The 17,878-nt window shown below is 38.2% G+C and overlaps 2 protein-coding genes, 1 long non-coding RNA gene and 1 other non-coding gene across 4 annotated transcripts in view; 3 read left to right on the top strand and 1 right to left on the bottom strand.

The window, feature by feature from the left end:
* LOC109400406 (polypyrimidine tract-binding protein 2) overlaps window positions 1-17,878 on the top strand; it is a 1,522,650-nt gene that overhangs the window by 128,535 nt on the left and 1,376,237 nt on the right. The gene's annotated exons all lie outside the window — the stretch shown is intronic.
* LOC115261968 (uncharacterized) lies at window positions 944-4,906 on the top strand. Its single transcript, XM_062848921.1, has 2 exons — window positions 944-1,510; window positions 1,575-4,906. Exon 2 carries the CDS (start codon window positions 2,754-2,756, stop codon window positions 4,731-4,733), a length of 1,980 nt encoding a protein of 659 aa, XP_062704905.1. The 5' UTR covers window positions 944-1,510; window positions 1,575-2,753; the 3' UTR covers window positions 4,734-4,906.
* Window positions 8,477-10,463, top strand: LOC115260654 (uncharacterized). Its single transcript, XR_009996476.1, has 2 exons — window positions 8,477-10,023; window positions 10,088-10,463. It is a non-coding gene; the product is annotated as an uncharacterized LOC115260654 (long non-coding RNA).
* Trnaq-cug (transfer RNA glutamine (anticodon CUG)) lies at window positions 12,333-12,404 on the bottom strand. The gene has a single exon. It is a non-coding gene; the product is annotated as a tRNA-Gln (tRNA).

The following is a 17,878-nucleotide window of genomic DNA, read 5'->3' as shown; positions in this document are numbered from 1 at the left end:
ACTTTCGTGGAAAATCACCAATGGAATATTTAGAAGATTCCCTGAAAGAAAGAGAAGAATGTTTAAAGTAATTCTAGAAGGGCTTCTCTTCCTCCGACGGAAACCCGATGTAATTTCTTGGAAGAATATCTGGTTCTGAATGAATCATTGGTAATGTTTTTGTAGTATTTTTTCTTGATTTTTCCAGGAATTATTTAGATGATCTTCTAGATGAATCCTCAGAGATATAATTGATAGATTCCTGAATTAATATTTCGAGAAATACTTGATGAAGCCTTTGCAAGAATCTTTTGAATTACTCCGTAGTACTTTTGAAAACATTCCTGAATGACTGAGGTGAACCAAGGGCTGAAAGCTTATAAAGCTTATAATAATAACATTCCTGAAGGAGTGCTTTTAGAGGAATACTGAATAACAACCTTGCATTTACAACTTGAAAGATTCTTGAAGACAAATTATTCTTCAAGAACGATTTCTTAAAGAAAAAAGTAAAGCAATCTTCTAAAGGGTTTATAAAGGATTATTTGGTGCAATTCCTAAATAAATTGTTAAAAATATTTTCGGCATAATTCTAGTTAAAAAAATATTGCGCTCCCGAAAAAAAATCATAAAGGAATACAGAAAATAAGATAAGATTGATAACCTTATGTTGGTCACCACTGCCAGCTATAGTGATGCTGAGTAAAAAAAGCGAGATTTTTTGAACGTTTTGTAGAAAATACAACAGTGCAATCATTCGACAGTTAAATGTATTGACCAATCCAAATTCCTGTGTGGCAGTGGTTTGTGTTCAGATTTTCCGTGTTAATCTATCTGTAAGAACTTTGTAAACATCTTTTGTTCTCACGTATATCCCTTTCGTGGCGAACCAACACAATTGTGGTGTTGAGCAGTAACATGTTTGCATATTTTTTTTCATCTGTTTAGACTTTGTTTTAAGTTGTAACGTTTACTTTACAACCATTTACCCTTTGACTATTATAAATCAATCGCCTATCGTTATACTGCAAATGGCTTAAGCTACTCGAAACCCTACCAACATTATCCAATCCAAATCTGCTCGAATGTGGAACTTGAATGTGTAGGCGAGAGTAACGAAATTATATTAAATTTCCACGACGCAAAATGATGCAATTGGTTCGCTCAAGGACACTGCGGATAACGATTAGGTTTTGTTAATTTACGGCGCAAATACATTTGAATGTCTACTCTAAAGTCTTGGGACTACAAAAGAGTAGCCATCTTATTCAAATCACTTTAGTTGGAGTGCTTGAATAGCTCGGATCGTTTTTTAAGAAAAGTGAATTTTTCCAAATATTTCAACACGTGTTCAATTGGTTTAATAGTTAAAGTTGAACTAGCAAAGAAAAGTAAGTGCCATCAAAACGAATAGTAGCATTTGTAATTAAATTAATCTTAAACGCATTTAGGGATTAATTGAAGACTAGAATTAATAAAAAGCCTAGCATATTTTGTGGAATGAAATAAGCAACGGTTAAGAAAAGCCCAGGTAAGAACAGCAATGAGAAAGTTCAAATAAGTCGCTTTATTGAGACCCATATTCACGTTAATAGATTCCCATTAACGTGGGAGCTGGTGCTGGATCGGAAAGTCCTCCGAACTCGGATCGGATTGTAAATTCCAGCAGTTCGCGCTTAGTAAGTGGTGAATTCGTGGTGTTTTATGCAACCAGCAATACAACCGCACTCCAAGGACACGGAAACGCTTCCAATCCGTGAGCTGTGAGCAACCACCCACCACCCGTCGGAAAATCTGTTCTACCGAAATCCGATTAGGCGCCGAACGATTCTAACCTCTCTTCGTCAAGCCGAGAGAGTGAGCGAGTCGCGTACGCGCCACGCGCGAGGGAGAGTATGTGTGGAGCGAGAACATAACCACACAAATAGGTGCGGAATTCGTCGCCCCGTCTCGTCGTCGAGGAGCTGTGTAGCCGAACAGGTGAAAAGGGTCTAATCAGGTCAGTGATCACTATAGAATAAGAAATTGAGCTCAATTTGAATTAGGAACCAATTGTATTAGAGAACCCCGGGTCTAGATCTCGAATGAACTATTAAACTCAATTGAATTGCTAATGTATTAAAACTCGCGGTCGAATAAATAGAATTTTAAATTGCAAGGTGGATTTGGCACTCCCACCGAAGTAATTTGCGTAGTTATTAATGAAAATAAAAGTTTTTAATGTGATTTTGAGTGAATTTTGATTTCGTACGTTCCTGAATTGGTTTGAAATAGTTTCGACAGACTCGCCCGCAGATTGGGAGTTTCAGGCCGGGCATCCCTGAAAAATCTTCCGCCAACGACCTCCTTTAGGGAGTGGCGCATAAGTCGTTTGCAGGTTATAAAAGAAATATTTCGTTCCGCATTTTCAGGGACTAAGCAATGTAACGCTCAGTCCGCAGTTTGTAAGAAGAGCGTTACATTTTGGCGCCCAACTTTAATGGGTCTTTAGTTAAATAATTTTGGATTGAGCTCAAAATCATATAAAGTTCAGTTTGCGTTAGATCAGTTTGAATAGTATTATTTAAGAACAATTGAGTAAATGCGAGTGAGTGAATGAGTGATTAAGTTAGTACGATTAGTTTTAGTTTGGATTGAATTCGATAATTTGGTAGTATGATTAAATTGTGTTTGAGTGAATGAATGAGAGTTGAAATTACATTTGAATTTTTTTTATCATTTTCATTTTTACTTTTTATAATATTGTACATAAATAATAACTGTTAACACGAACCATGGATAATTATCTCAGAATTAATTTAGATGACCTTGAATTCGAAGAGTTAACATACGAACTAGTTCTTAGAGGAATTCCTGTAACAGGATCCATAGATGCTCAGAAAAGAGAGTTGCGAGCTAGAATGCGAAGTGAGATCAAGAACAATACCAAGATTGAGAGCTTTCGTACGGTTAGCGAGGAATACGAAATAGTACCAGAAATGCTACAACAGATGGAGATAAATCTCAACCTCAGATCAGAACCGGCATATGAATCAAGACTTTATCACTACCTCGAACGAGTTGCCCGTGCAAAAGAGACTGACGATGTGGATAGAGGAAACAAAGTTATTCTGCTTGAGGTCATATGCGAAATGCTCAGAATCTATTTTAGGCGCGATATTAGCTTGAACGAAGAATCATTTGAGGACTCGCTCGAGTTGGGAGCGGTAGGAGGACAAAGCTCTAGTGACTCGGTTAGGAGTGTGGAACCCCAAGTGGCTAATAACCCTGATCGTGAGACTGGAACACGGCCAAAATCAAATAGGAATCTTACTGGAAATCCTGAGTCACAGTTAAACAGAAACCCGATCATGTCAAAATTTCAAAATATGATCACACAGCAAACAAAAAGACCCCAAAACGTGTCTCTTCCCCCACAGGATCCCAATTTGAATCGTGAATACGTACATATCTCAGAGATTGACAGTTATGTTGCAGCTTGTGTGCAGCAAAAACTGAATGAACAAATGAGGCAACATGGTCTAGGAAACCCGGGAGTTGAAGATTTAACAAGAAGATTGAAAACCGTAGGAATTCAGGATAGAAATAACAGGGAAATTTCTGAATCCGTAGCAGAGAGGCAATTTAGATCGGTTATACCTAACAACTTAGAAATGCCAGAGTCGGTGAAGAAAAACTTTTTACAACAGGTCACATTCAATCCGGTTGGAAATGTGCGTCAGAAAAATAGGCAAATGGCAAATCCTTACAGATTGAATGATGAGACTTTCCATCAATTTCAGCAATTACCTCGATCAACAGATTACGGTTACCAACCGAATCCCGGTTCGCCAATGAATCCGCCATCAAATAGTCCTTTGCGTAATCTAAATAGATCTTTCAATCTCAACAACGATTCAATTCACACGCGCAGACAACCGTATCAAACGTGCAACATAGTTGAAAAGTGGCCAAAGTTTTATGGTGATTCAAGCTCAGTACCATTAGTGTCGTTTCTGAGAAACATCGATATACTGTGTAGGTCATACGGAATTGATAAAAATGAACTCATAAAACATGCCCACTTGTTATTTTCAGGAGATGCAAGCATATGGTACACAACCTACGTGGACAAGTTTTTAGATTGGGATAGTCTGGTGTATTACCTTACCCTACGGTACGATAATCCAAATCGCGATAGGTTTATCAAAGAGGAAATGCGAAATCGAAAACAAAAGCAGAATGAACTCTTTAGTGCCTTTTTGACCGATATTGAATCTCTGGCTCAAAGACTAATCAATAAAATGAGCGAGGCTGAAAAATTTGACATAATCGTAGACAACATGAAAATGTCCTACAAGGGAAGGTTAGCTCTCCACCAAATAGCGTCCATTGAGGATCTTGCGAACATGTGTTACAAGTTTGACGCGTTAGAAGGGTCACTGTATACGCCTAGAAACAAACCTCTTGAAGTACACAACATCGAAGAAGCATACGATTCGGATTCTGAATATGAAGAAATTAACGCCCTACAGAAAACACGATTGGGAAAAATGCAGGCTAGTACTGAGACGAAAAACAAACTAGAAAATTTAGAGGAACCTACTGAATTTTTCTGTTGGAACTGCCGAAATAATGGCCACTTTTGGAAAGATTGCTCACAACAAAAGACAATCTTTTGCCACGTTTGTGGTATGATGGGCAAGACAACATCCACTTGTCCCAAACAACATCCTCCTTTTAACACCTCTGCACGGGGTTCAAAAAACTTGTAAAGGGACGGAGGTATAGGAATCGATCTCTTGAACCCCCTCTATCTGAGATTCCAGAACAGGGCTCGTTCTCATACTTCAATCAAGTTTTCCAAATCAATATTGTTCCTTCGCGTTGTCCACACCTTACTGTAAAAATACTCGATTCAGAAATAGAAGCCTTAGTAGATACAGGTGCCGGCATATCGATCATTAGTTCAATTCCATTAATCGAAAAATTGAATCTTGCAATTCTCGAATCAAATTTAAAAGTTGCTACGGCTGATAAAACGTTCTACAAATGCTTAGGGTATATAAATGTCCCTTATACTGTAGATTCTATAACTCATGTTATACCGACGGTAGTTGTACCAGAAATAGCGAAAGAATTGATCCTTGGAGTTGATTTCCTCCATGCGTTTGGGTTTAGGCTGTCTAGGAATCAAAATGAAAGTAATCATAACCCACGAATCGATAATCTAAAGATAGGTTTTGCCGAGGAATATTTCGCAAACAACACAGACGTCTTTTCACTTTCAGTTTCACCAAAGTCAATGCTAGAAACGAAAGACAACTCAGAAATTACTGAAGATGAAAGTTTGAATATTCCAACAATTGAAATTCCAGAGGGAAAGATTGAGACACCCGAAGATATAAAAACTGAACATTCCTTACTCCCAGAAGAGAAAAAAATGTTGTTCGAGGCAATTCAAGAATTTCCATTAACTGAAGATAATAGGCTAGGCCGTACGCAGGTACTCGAACATAAAATAGAACTTTTGCCCGATGCACGACCAAAAAAGTTACCAATTTATCGACAGTCACTTCAAAAAGAAGAGGGAATTGAACAGGACATTCAGCGAATGCTGCGATTAGGAGTGATCGAGGAATGCGAAGGCCCCGTAGATTTTCTAAACCCTATTCTTGCGATTAAAAAGCCAAACAATAAATGGAGAATCTGCTTAGATAGCCGAAGGTTGAATTCGTGTACTAAAAGGGACGATTTCCCATTTCCGGATATGGTAGGCATACTACAACGTATACAAAAGTCGAAATTCTTCAGTATAATTGATCTTTCAGAATCGTACTACCAAGTTCCGTTAGAAAACAGTTCCAAAAACAAAACGGCATTTAGAACTAGTCGAGGATTATACCGATTCACAGTAATGCCCTTTGGGCTTTGTAATGCCCCGGCAACTATGTCAAGATTAATGACAAAGGTGCTAGGCCACGACCTAGAGCCGTTTGTATATGTATATCTTGATGATATTGTAATTGTATCAAATTCCTTAGAAGAACATCTCAAACTTATTAAAATTGTGGCACAACGTTTGAGAGAAGCAAATCTAACAATAAATGTTCTCAAATCGAAATTTTGCCAAAAACAAATACAATATTTAGGATATATTCTCTCCGAATACGGTCTCTCCGTTGATAGTTCAAAAATTAAACCGGTGCTAGATTATCCGCAGCCACAGAACGTAAAAGATGTCCGTAGGTTGTTAGGTCTGTCAGGGTTCTACAGACGTTTTATTCCCAACTACTCAGATAAAACAGCAAAAATATCAGACCTTCTGAAAAAAGGAAAGAAAAAATTCGTTTGGACTAAGGAAGCCGACGATGCCTTCAAGCAGCTTAAATCAGCCTTAGTATCGACCCCCATTCTTTCTAACCCAAACTTTTCATTGCCTTTTGAAATAGAAACCGATAGCTCTGATCAGGCCATAGGGGCAGTGCTCATACAGAATCAAAGCGGCGAACGTAGAATAATTGCGTACTACTCGAAGAAATTATCAAGCACGCAGCGAAAATACAGCGCGACGGAACGCGAATGCTTAGGAGTTTTAATGAGCATCGAGCATTTTAGACAATTCGTGGAAGGTACCAAGTTCGTGGTGAAAACGGATGCGATGAGTTTAACATTCCTCAAAACTATGTCGATCGAATCAAAATCCGCGCGAATAGCCCGTTGGGCACTAAAATTGTCTAAATACGACATTGATTTGCAATATAAAAAAGGCTCGGAGAATGTTACCGCGGATGCACTCTCGAGAATCGTTAATGCCATTGATCCTCTATTACCAGACGAATATACATCAGCTTTAAAAGAACAAGTAACAAAACATCCTGAAAATTTCAAAGATTTTCGAATGGTAGAAGATAGGCTATACAAATACATATCAAACACCTCACAGTTGGAAGATGCTACATTTAAGTGGAAATATGTTGTTCCACTACCAGAGAGACTAGAAATTATCAAAAAAGTGCACAACGAAGCACATCTTGGTTTCACCAAGACTTTAGCTAGAGTTAGGGAACGCAACTATTGGCCAAAAATGTCCACAGACACCAGAAACTTTTGCTCATCATGTAAGGTTTGCAAAGAATCTAAAGTAGATAACTCTAATCCTTTACCACCTTGTGGAAAGCCTAAATTATGCTCAAGACCGTGGCAAATGATTTCACTAGATTTTCTAGGTCCGTACCCACGATCGAAACAGGGGAACGTATGGGCACTAGTAATATCAGACTTCTTCTCAAAATTTGTTCTTATTCAGTGCATGCGTAGTGCAACAGCTGGCCCAGTTTGCACGTTTTTAGAAAATATGGTATTTCTTTTATTCGGTGCACCTCAAATTTGTATAAGCGACAACGCGACGGTATTTCTTTCCCGCGAGTTCAAAAAGCTTTTAGATAAATACAGCGTTAGCCACTGGAATCTATCAGTCTATCATCCAGCGCCGAACCCAACCGAAAGGGTTAATCGAGTAATCGTAACGGCCATTCGATGCGCCCTAAATGAAAGCTCGTCCCATCGCGATTGGGATAAAGAAATTCACGTTATCGCGAAAGCTATTCGTACATCAGTGCACGAAAGCACAGGATTTAGCCCATATTTTATAAATTTCAGTAAAAACATGATAAGTTTAGGAAGCAAATACGAGTATTTGAGAGAACTTGAAAATGAAGAAACACTGGATGCAAACCAGCTCAGCGATCGATCAAAAGAGCTCTGTGAAATAGCTCGCAAGAATATAATAAAAGCGTATGAAAAGTACTCGAAAGCATACAATCTAAGAGCGAATTCAAGAAAAGAATACGAAGTAGGAGAAATTGTATATAAGAAAAACGTTAATTTATCATCAAAGGAGAAAAATTGCACACTCAATCCTGAATTTCCTGTTCAGCACTTTTTTGACGAAAATAGAACAGCAGAATTATTTCGGTAGCTTCGGTAATCGATTTTACTGAGGCTCAGTACACCAACTGTCAAAACCTGGTGCAAAAGGTAAACAAAGCAGTAAAGCTGTATACAGCTGTTCTATTTTCGTCAAAAATTTACCGAACACGGTATTCCAAATTAAGTGTGTGGGTAGGAAAATTCGCAAATAAATTCACCAAGGTCCAGGTCAAGAAAAAAGTAGGATCAAACACATATGTTCTCGAGGATATGGAAGGGAAAAGGATACCGGGAACGTACCATGGTTCGTTTTTGAAAAAGGGATAAAAACAAGTTTATTGCCATAGCTATGATTGCACTCTTGCCGGGAAGTGCAATTTACAAGTCATTTGACAAATTCCAATAAGAAAATACTCAGTCGAGGTGCATCGGTTTAGCCACTCTGGATAGATGTCGAACTAGTTCCGTCCCATCGTTGGCACGGGTCGATTAGATCCTAAAACGATTCAAGAAATTAGCACATAAATCTAATATACCGCAGCGTAGTGACGTCACAAGTTGTTTCCACTCGTTGTTGGGTACCGTAAATAATAGCTTAGGATATGTTTAAGAATCACAGATTAGCATAGATAGTAAATTAAGTACGAAAACGAATCACTTTCCTTATCAATAGTCCGGTTCACATTGATGTTTATACTGGTAGATTTCTCAAGTAATAGCTCCAAATGATTATCCTCCATCAAATCCAATTTGTCGTCTAGTCCTGGTTCACGTAGCAGCAATAGATTTTTCCGATTTACTCCAATTTTCACCGAGTTTTGTAGAAAAACTAGTAGATTATAAATTTTTGCAACCGATTCTTAGTTTAACATAAACAAACTTTGACAGTTCGTAAATACAAGAGAGTGTGGGAGAGAATTTCGCTCTCGCATTCAAGGTCACCTGTCGGAAAGTGAATGCGTTTGGTTTCGAATAGATGAATGGGTTAGAATAGGGTAGCATAGATTTAGGCGCTGTAGAATCAGCTTCATTTACTTTGGATAGTTTAGGGCGCGATTCGATAACCATGTATGCATGTGTGTATGAATGAGTGGTGAGTAAATAAATTCGTTGGTCGAAGATGTTTTCCAGTAGTAACTGGAGTTATGATCAAATACGTTCGAATAGTGTTTTCCGTAAGTATACGGAGTTATCAATACGGTATTTTTTCCGTTGGAGTACGGAGTAATAAGTATAGATTTGAATGAAAGGGACATGAATGAGAATAAGGAATGATAGATTTGAATGGAAGTAAATAAGAGCTGATCTTACTGCGTATTTTTTAAAGTTATTTTGAGAAAGTAATTACAATACATGAATGAATTTCCAGTAGAGTATAATAGTAAAAATATGTTTTTTGAGCTCTTTGAAAAATATAATAATAATTAATTGAATAACATATATATAAAATTGAATTTTAGTAACCGAATTAAATTATATTGATTGAAAAGTTATGTAAATTATAAACCTAATAAAAATTTTGAAATAAAAATTTCAAAATTTTTATTAATTTAGCATGGTCGAATGTAACGTTTACTTTACAACCATTTACCCTTTGACTATTATAAATCAATCGCCTATCGTTATACTGCAAATGGCTTAAGCTACTCGAAACCCTACCAACATTATCCAATCCAAATCTGCTCGAATGTGGAACTTGAATGTGTAGGCGAGAGTAACGAAATTATATTAAATTTCCACGACGCAAAATGATGCAATTGGTTCGCTCAAGGACACTGCGGATAACGATTAGGTTTCGTTAATTTACGGCGCAAATACATTTGAATGTCTACTCTAAAGTCTTGGGACTACAAAAGAGTAGCCATCTTATTCAAATCACTTTAGTTGGAGTGCTTGAATAGCTCGGATCGTTTTTTAAGAAAAGTGAATTTTTCCAAATATTTCAACACGTGTTCAATTGGTTTAATAGTTAAAGTTGAACTAGCAAAGAAAAGTAAGTGCCATCAAAACGAATAGTAGCATTTGTAATTAAATTAATCTTAAACGCATTTAGGGATTAATTGAAGACTAGAATTAATAAAAAGCCTAGCATATTTTGTGGAATGAAATAAGCAACGGTTAAGAAAAGCCCAGGTAAGAACAGCAATGAGAAAGTTCAAATAAGTCGCTTTATTGAGACCCATATTCACGTTAATAGATTCCCATTAACGTGGGAGCTGGTGCTGGATCGGAAAGTCCTCCGAACTCGGATCGGATTGTAAATTCCAGCAGTTCGCGCTTAGTAAGTGGTGAATTCGTGGTGTTTTATGCAACCAGCAATACAACCGCACTCCAAGGACACGGAAACGCTTCCAATCCGTGAGCTGTGAGCAACCACCCACCACCCGTCGGAAAATCTGTTCTACCGAAATCCGATTAGGCGCCGAACGATTCTAACCTCTCTTCGTCAAGCCGAGAGAGTGAGCGAGTCGCGTACGCGCCACGCGCGAGGGAGAGTATGTGTGGAGCGAGAACATAACCACACAAATAGGTGCGGAATTCGTCGCCCCGTCTCGTCGTCGAGGAGCTGTGTAGCCGAACAGGTGAAAAGGGTCTAATCAGGTCAGTGATCACTATAGAATAAGAAATTGAGCTCAATTTGAATTAGGAACCAATTGTATTAGAGAACCCCGGGTCTAGATCTCGAATGAACTATTAAACTCAATTGAATTGCTAATGTATTAAAACTCGCGGTCGAATAAATAGAATTTTAAATTGCAAGGTGGATTTGGCACTCCCACCGAAGTAATTTGCGTAGTTATTAATGAAAATAAAAGTTTTTAATGTGATTTTGAGTGAATTTTGATTTCGTACGTTCCTGAATTGGTTTGAAATAGTTTCGACAGACTCGCCCGCAGATTGGGAGTTTCAGGCCAGGCATCCCTGAAAAATCTTCCGCCAACGACCTCCTTTAGGGAGTGGCGCATAAGTCGTTTGCAGGTTATAAAAGAAATATTTCGTTCCGCATTTTCAGGGACTAAGCAATGTAACGCTCAGTCCGCAGTTTGTAAGTAGAGCGTTACAAAGTGATGTAAACTGTTTCCATAAATCAGCCATTATTTGTACTTGTATGTGTGTAAATAAACTTTTGTTTACGTTGCCTGTGGGATTTACCACAACAAGGTAAACAAAAAGTTTCCAAAAACCGTAAAACATGAAAAAGATTTATCTATCGCATATTTTTTTATTTCCGATTTATATAGGTAGTCAAAGCTAGAAATCGAAAGATAAAGAGTAGTTCTTTCAAATGAGGAAAAATAGTTGTTGGTTTGTTGGGAAATCTAAGAGTTCTGGAGAACCAAAGTTGAGCCATTTGTATGGAGATTTCACTTTTTTGCGCTCCGTCACGAAAGGGATATGGATAGGCTTGCATTAGGTTTCGTGAGACATTTTTTGGACAACTCAATAGATTTATCATTGTAAAATATGTACATATAATGTAATTTTCATAAGGGCCTACCAATTTGTTTCCGCCCCGGGCCCCCAAATTCCTAGCTACGCCACTGATTTGTAGTTGAGTGATTGAGCAGAACAATCGAAAATGCGCAAGCAAACGGAACAAGGAGGAGCTTACTGTTGCCTATCAATGTGCATCTTTGCGAATTACAAGTTATATTTAGTCAATAACGGCGCCGCTCGCGTCTTTACACATGTCGACACCGAAGATAAAGAACATGATAAAGAACTATAAAGTGACGCGGGAACTTGGGCCGTCACTGGACGTGATGAATCTTTCAGAATGTGGTGGATGAATATACGAAAAATATTGTTTACTATGTTCTATATCCTATAATGTTGATAATTTTAATAAAATGGAACGAGCTCACCGATAAATATCCATCTAAGTGTCCAGTAGTTATGTGCGGCAGTCTTGTCATTGATTGGCATCGCGCCACAGCGAATCACAAATCGAACCGACGACGACTACGTGGCCGAACCGAAGAAAGAGCGGTTTCTTCCCGTTGAACGATACCGCCATCGTGGATCACACTAAACTACATGCTGCTTCAGTTGCACACGGGGAACAACCCTCTGTTGACAAAGATATTGATATAACAAATCAATCAAAACTTATTTACTATTTTTATTTTGCTTTTCTGCATTGAGGATTTTAGTGAGTTTGAAAACGAGCAAGTCATCCACATTTGTATTTCCCATAAGCACATCCATCCATTGCCGGCGAAATGCGGTAAAAATGCAGCTCTAGACTACACACACTACACTACACTACACCTGCAGTTTATTGCCTTGCACTTTATACTTATTTAGCCATATGTCACCAAACGCACCTATCAAGTTCGAAATGAAACTGCACAAAACGGGAAGCAACTCTAATCTACTTCTGCTACACGACTCGTTTCAATCTGTAGATTGTAGATGGTGAAGTAAAAAAAAAGTCGACCAGGTTCTACCGAGATTTGAACTCGGATCGTTGGATTCAGAGTCCAAAGTGCTAACCATTACACCATAGAACCGCTTGCTTTGGGGCTATTACACACCCACACACAAGTAGTAATCAATTATTATTCAAATATTACCTACTCGTTATCTGACAATTTGTCCGTCGTCGGTGTCACATCAGTTACTGTATGAAGCTACAAATCAATTTGTGCTGAACCCTTGTGTCAGCTTCCAACCACTTCCCATCTTATCATCAAAGCTCCCGACAACCGACCGTCGTCGGAGCGTTTGGTCCATCGCGCATCGGTCACTGTTATCTGTACGGCTTCGGGTCGATTCAATTTACAGCCTCATTAAACTTTCGTCGTGTTCGTCGTCGTCGTGGAGACCATAAACAATCTCTGGCGCACAGTAATATATTTGATGAGTTTAGCCACGCAGAAGAAGAGATCAACGATTGAGCCTCAAATAAATGAACTAGATTAAAAACTCACCAAAAAAATGAAATGAAGAACGAACATACCATTCTGATTGGTGCCCCATTGAACACCTATATCTAAAATTACCGCTTTTTACACGCTAAGAAAAAGTTACTCTAAAATGAGTAAGATTCAAACAAAACTGAGCTAAACTGGAACAGCTCAAAAAATGAGTAAATTGCATTTCCATTGATAGCGCTGGCCCAAGTGCAAAAATCCAACCAATTTAAGCTGTATAATATTCTTCACATCAGCAAGAATATTATACAACTTACACTGATGAGATTTTCGCACTTGGGCCAGCGCTACCGCAGGAAATAAAATTTACTCAATTTTGTGTTGTCCCACTTTAACTCCAAAATGAGTGAATTTTCTGACCGTGTAGTACACTCACGTCTGCTATAACACGGTGCCACCATGTATCTGCGGGAGTTTGATTTCTCATAAATATCCCTACAAAATGATTCCTTGATTTAGCAACGTAAAATGTGCTAATCGTAACTAAAAAAATAGAAATAATTTAACTTTTCCTTTTTGATTCGATTTTTTACTTCTGATGTAGGGGAAGTTGGGGTAATATGCAACCCCTAAGCAAACGTGGCCAAATAAGGCCAAACATTTCAATAGGTCCTATCTGCATTTGAGAGGCTCTCTTTGTTAACTTTCTCTTTCAATTATTGCGATGTAATGGTACACTTTTCAACTTCTTCTGCAGTACAAATTAAAAGACGATTGTTTTGACGATCGTTCTATGCAAGGAGACAATCATAATTCAAATAAACAGCTGAGATATTAACGAAAGAGAGGGAAACCAAAGAGAGCTTCTCTTCTGCAGATAGGTCCTTTAGGGCAGCCTATTTATTGCACCCATAAAAAATAGAAACGCTCCATAGAAAATCAAAAAGCGCTCCATAAATAACGGACACATGTATCATGAAAATGTGCAATGGTACCCATAATTAATTGAAAATGTTCCATGCTTTATGAAAAATGTACCGGTAAAACATAAAATTTTCTCATTGAAAGTGAAATTTTGCACCAATAAATAATACTGAAATGCTCCATAATAAAATACAAATGCTCCATAGAAAAATGCAAATGCTCCATAAATAATTAAAATTGTACCCATAGAAAATTGAATTATGCTCCATAGAAAAATTAAATTGCACCATAAAAAATAAAAGAATTCTCCATAAGTATTATCCCAAGCAACACACATGTCATATAAGAGTTACGACAGCGCAAGTTTTAGTTGTATAGAAGTTAATTTTACGTAATTCTAACATTGTGTTGGAATAACGTCAAACAAACCATACAACCAAAACCTGCGCTGTCGTAACTAATATATAACATGTGTGTTGCTTGGGATAATACTTATAATAGAAAACATGAATTGTTCCATGAAAAATTGAAAATCTTCCATAAATAGTTTTTTCTCATAATTTAATTCGACAGGGAACTTGAGGAGCTTTGTCGAATTATTAGTTTTTTTTAAATAGTATTTCCCGCTTCCTGCAGAATCTCGGACAATACCCGACCTCCTATAATATCATAACTTTCTTTAAGAGAATGGAATTCTTGGAATTTCCTTCCGTATTAACTTCTTTATATCTCATGGATTGACCAGGTAGTTCGTTCTTAAAATCTTTTGATTTTTACTGCACTAACTTTCTCTCTATAACCCCATTATCGTACCCAAGATCGTCCCACAATTACCACCGACAGAGCGAGACAGAGCAAGAGCAATGCTGCAGATTCTCACATAATTACTTTCTTCCAGGAAACAAACTTATTCACCAAACTGAAGTTGTTTTGAAATTAACCGCAGGATAATCCACGCTCATTGCGTTTTGCCGCAGCGGCAGAGTTGCGGAATTTTTTTGAGTACATACCACAGTGCTTCCGCATTCCGTTGCACTTCAAACATATGTTTTGAATCCGAAAAACGGATCACGCCGAAAAACAAACGCTTTGTCCTAAGCGGTGCATGTTGGTAACAAAGGCGCTCCGCAACAAACGCATGTCAGGCGATGAGAGCAATAAAACAAACATCGCTTGCCGTGCGTGTGCTGATATTCTGGCTTTTCTGCTGAAATTTTCGACCCACATTATCGAATTCATAAGCATTTGGACGAAATAAGACTCTTGCAAACCTCAGAGTTGAGTTTCAGTTGTAAAATAATGCGAAAATCACGATGTGAATAGAACGAGACAAATATTCCTACCGTTTTTGTTGTGAACAAACTCGGGAGCGATTTTGCCATTATCTGCTAACGAAAAAACAAAGCGTTGTTGCTGTGCCTTCTTTGTTGCCTATTTTTCGCTTGCGGTGGCATATTCTGCGTACACTGATCTTGAGTAATTTCCTTGCCAAATCTTTAACCCTGTGTACTTTAAGCCTAAGGCCCCTGTGTACCAACAGCTTAATGCACACTGATGTGTTTGGTGCGAAAGAAGAAACAAAAACGAAAGAGAAATGTCACTTTTACTCACGGAATAATACATCGACATATTATTCCGTACGGAAAATTAACAACCTGACTGACAGCATCGCATGTTAGTGCCATCTGTTGGCAAATCTTTTTGGCTGCGAATTACTTTCAACTGCGAACGCTAAAGAAATTTTGATTGCAAAAGTTTTACTTGACCATTACTTGTCCTATCCTTTTACACAGTACTTACCAGGTGGAAACTGTAGAAGTAGGTAGTGAGACATAATTAAATTAGAAAGATTTCGATTTCGAAATAATAATTTAGATCAGTGCATCCATTGAAAAAACTGCATGCACACCGAAATCATACAAGAGTGCTTGCGATTGACGAAAGGTGAGCTCCTGAAATCCTACTCTGTGCCGGAGCACTGGTTGTCAACAGAGAGAGACAGAAACAGACCGTAAAAAAGGAGAATGGAAGGAAGAAAGAGAAAAATGATTGGGATGAATGACTGAGCTGGTTGAATAGACGAGTCAGTTTTGAGAATGATGTAATAGAGTGAAGATCGTGATTTTCAATGGCGGAAAAAATAAATGCATTGAAATGGAAAAGAAATATTATATCTAGTTGTTGGTTATTTTCAATTAAGAAATCCTACAGAAACTAGCCATTATGGAGCATTTGCATTTTGCTATGGAGCATTTGTATTTTATTATGGAGCATATCAGTATTATTTATTGGTGCAAAATTTCACTTTCTATGAGAAAATTTTATGTTATACCGATACATTTATTATAAAGTATGGAACGTTTTCAATTATTTATGGGTAACATTGCACATTTTCATGGAACATATGTTCATTCTTTATGGAGCGCTTTTTGATTTTCTGTGGAGCATTTGCAATTTGTTATGGTTGCAATAACCTTTTACCGACCTTTAGATATGTTTGGCCTGAAATAACAAAGACTAAGATGTATTTATGGATATCTTGCGTTTTAGAAGATAGTTTTTTAATTTGACTAAGATCAATAAGACAAATTGACCTAATCATATAAACAATTATAAAAGTGTTACGGTTTAGGAGCTGAAAAATTGTTGGGGCAAAACAGCCTCTGATATTTCCCACTATGAATTCTAACAAAATACCAAAGGGCTATTTACGGCAGCAGTTGATGATGAAGGATGCGGATGATAGTTAATGTGTTGATTCCATATAATCAGCGCGCAATTGCTTAAATTTCGTGCACTACAAATTTGCTAATCTTTGCCAATGTGGAAAATAATCATTTTCCACGCTTTTCATTCGAATATTCTAGTCGTTCTTGGGTTTGACTGCCTCAATTTAAGGTTTAGTTTGCTTGTATCTGAAGAAAACTTCACATATATTATGAAACCGCGTGATGGCGTTTTGCCCCGGGAGTGCGTATTACCCCAGGTTACCCTAATTTAGATTTTTAAGCTACACACTATCAGGTATCAGGTATCAGAAGGCCGGCTCCAGAGGCACGTTATCCTCCATTTGAAACATTTGTGCCATCGCCAAAATAACAGCCTATTTCATCATCTACCTGAGGGAAAAGGAAGGAAAAAGGATTTGGATGGGGACAGGTAGGGAAATAGGAAAAATACCCTGGAAGAGGGTACTAACGCACAAGCGTACCACAATGGGTTCAAACAGCGCCCTGAAAAGGGCACTGTAATAACGCATAAAGCGAAAGAGAGCCTATAGCTCTTTACCACAGCGGGTTAAGAACAACAGAATATCCTGAAGATTCAGGTTTCTAAAGTCAGTTTCACTTAATAAGTGTTTACCGAATACTCGGAAACGCAGTTGCGCGAAAGCTGGACAGTTACATATCAAATGATATGAAGTTCAATAATCGGATTCACAGCTATCACAGGCAAATGAATCAGCTTGCTGAATATTCGCCATGTGATAGCTGAGACGGCAGTGGCCAGTCAATGCTTTGACCAACATGCTGCAATTCTGCTTAAACAGATTAGTTAGATACTTCGCCACCCGTAGAGATGGCTCAGCACTATACAATTTGGTTTGACGACATGACTCCAAACTATTCCAATATTGTCTGTGTTGAGTGACAGCCCAGGTGTGAATCTGAAGCTTAATCCAACACTTCGATATCGGAATAGCTGGCTCAGGGCCAATGAAGTTATGTGATGCTCCAGAGCGAGCTAACTCATCAGCCAATTCATTTCCAGCGATGGAAGAATGACCAGGTACCCATAAAAGGTGAACAGCGTTTGCTGAATTCAGCTCCTCGATTTGAGTTCGACAAGCGATAACTATCTTCGACCTGGAGTTGGCCGAAGCAAGTGCTTTAATAGCAGCCTGGCTATCTGAACAGAAGTATATTACTTTGCCCATTACGTGCTGCTGAAGTGCTGATTGCACTCCGCACATAAGAGCAAAGATTTCGGCCTGAAAAACGGTGCAGTGTCTACCAAGTGAGTAAGACTGATACAGCCTTAGCTCACGAGAATAAACACCAGCACCTGCTCGTCCTTCGAGAAGGGAGCCATCAGTGTAACATACGATGCCGTCTGAAATACTTCTTTCCAAATATCCAGATGTCCACTCTTCCCGGGAAGGGAATTTCGTAGAAAATGTCCTATAC

The sequence above is a fragment of the Aedes albopictus genome, chromosome 1 (assembly GCF_035046485.1).
Source record: "Aedes albopictus strain Foshan chromosome 1, AalbF5, whole genome shotgun sequence".
In the NCBI taxonomy this organism is placed as follows: Eukaryota; Metazoa; Arthropoda; class Insecta; order Diptera; family Culicidae; genus Aedes; species Aedes albopictus.
This window is presented reverse-complemented; position numbering and strand designations above follow the sequence as displayed.

Excerpts from the sequence above, each read along its gene's own strand:
- LOC115261968 (XM_062848921.1), top strand. The coding sequence starts at position 2,754 with ATGGATAATTATCTCAGAATTAATTTAGATGACCTTGAATTCGAAGAG.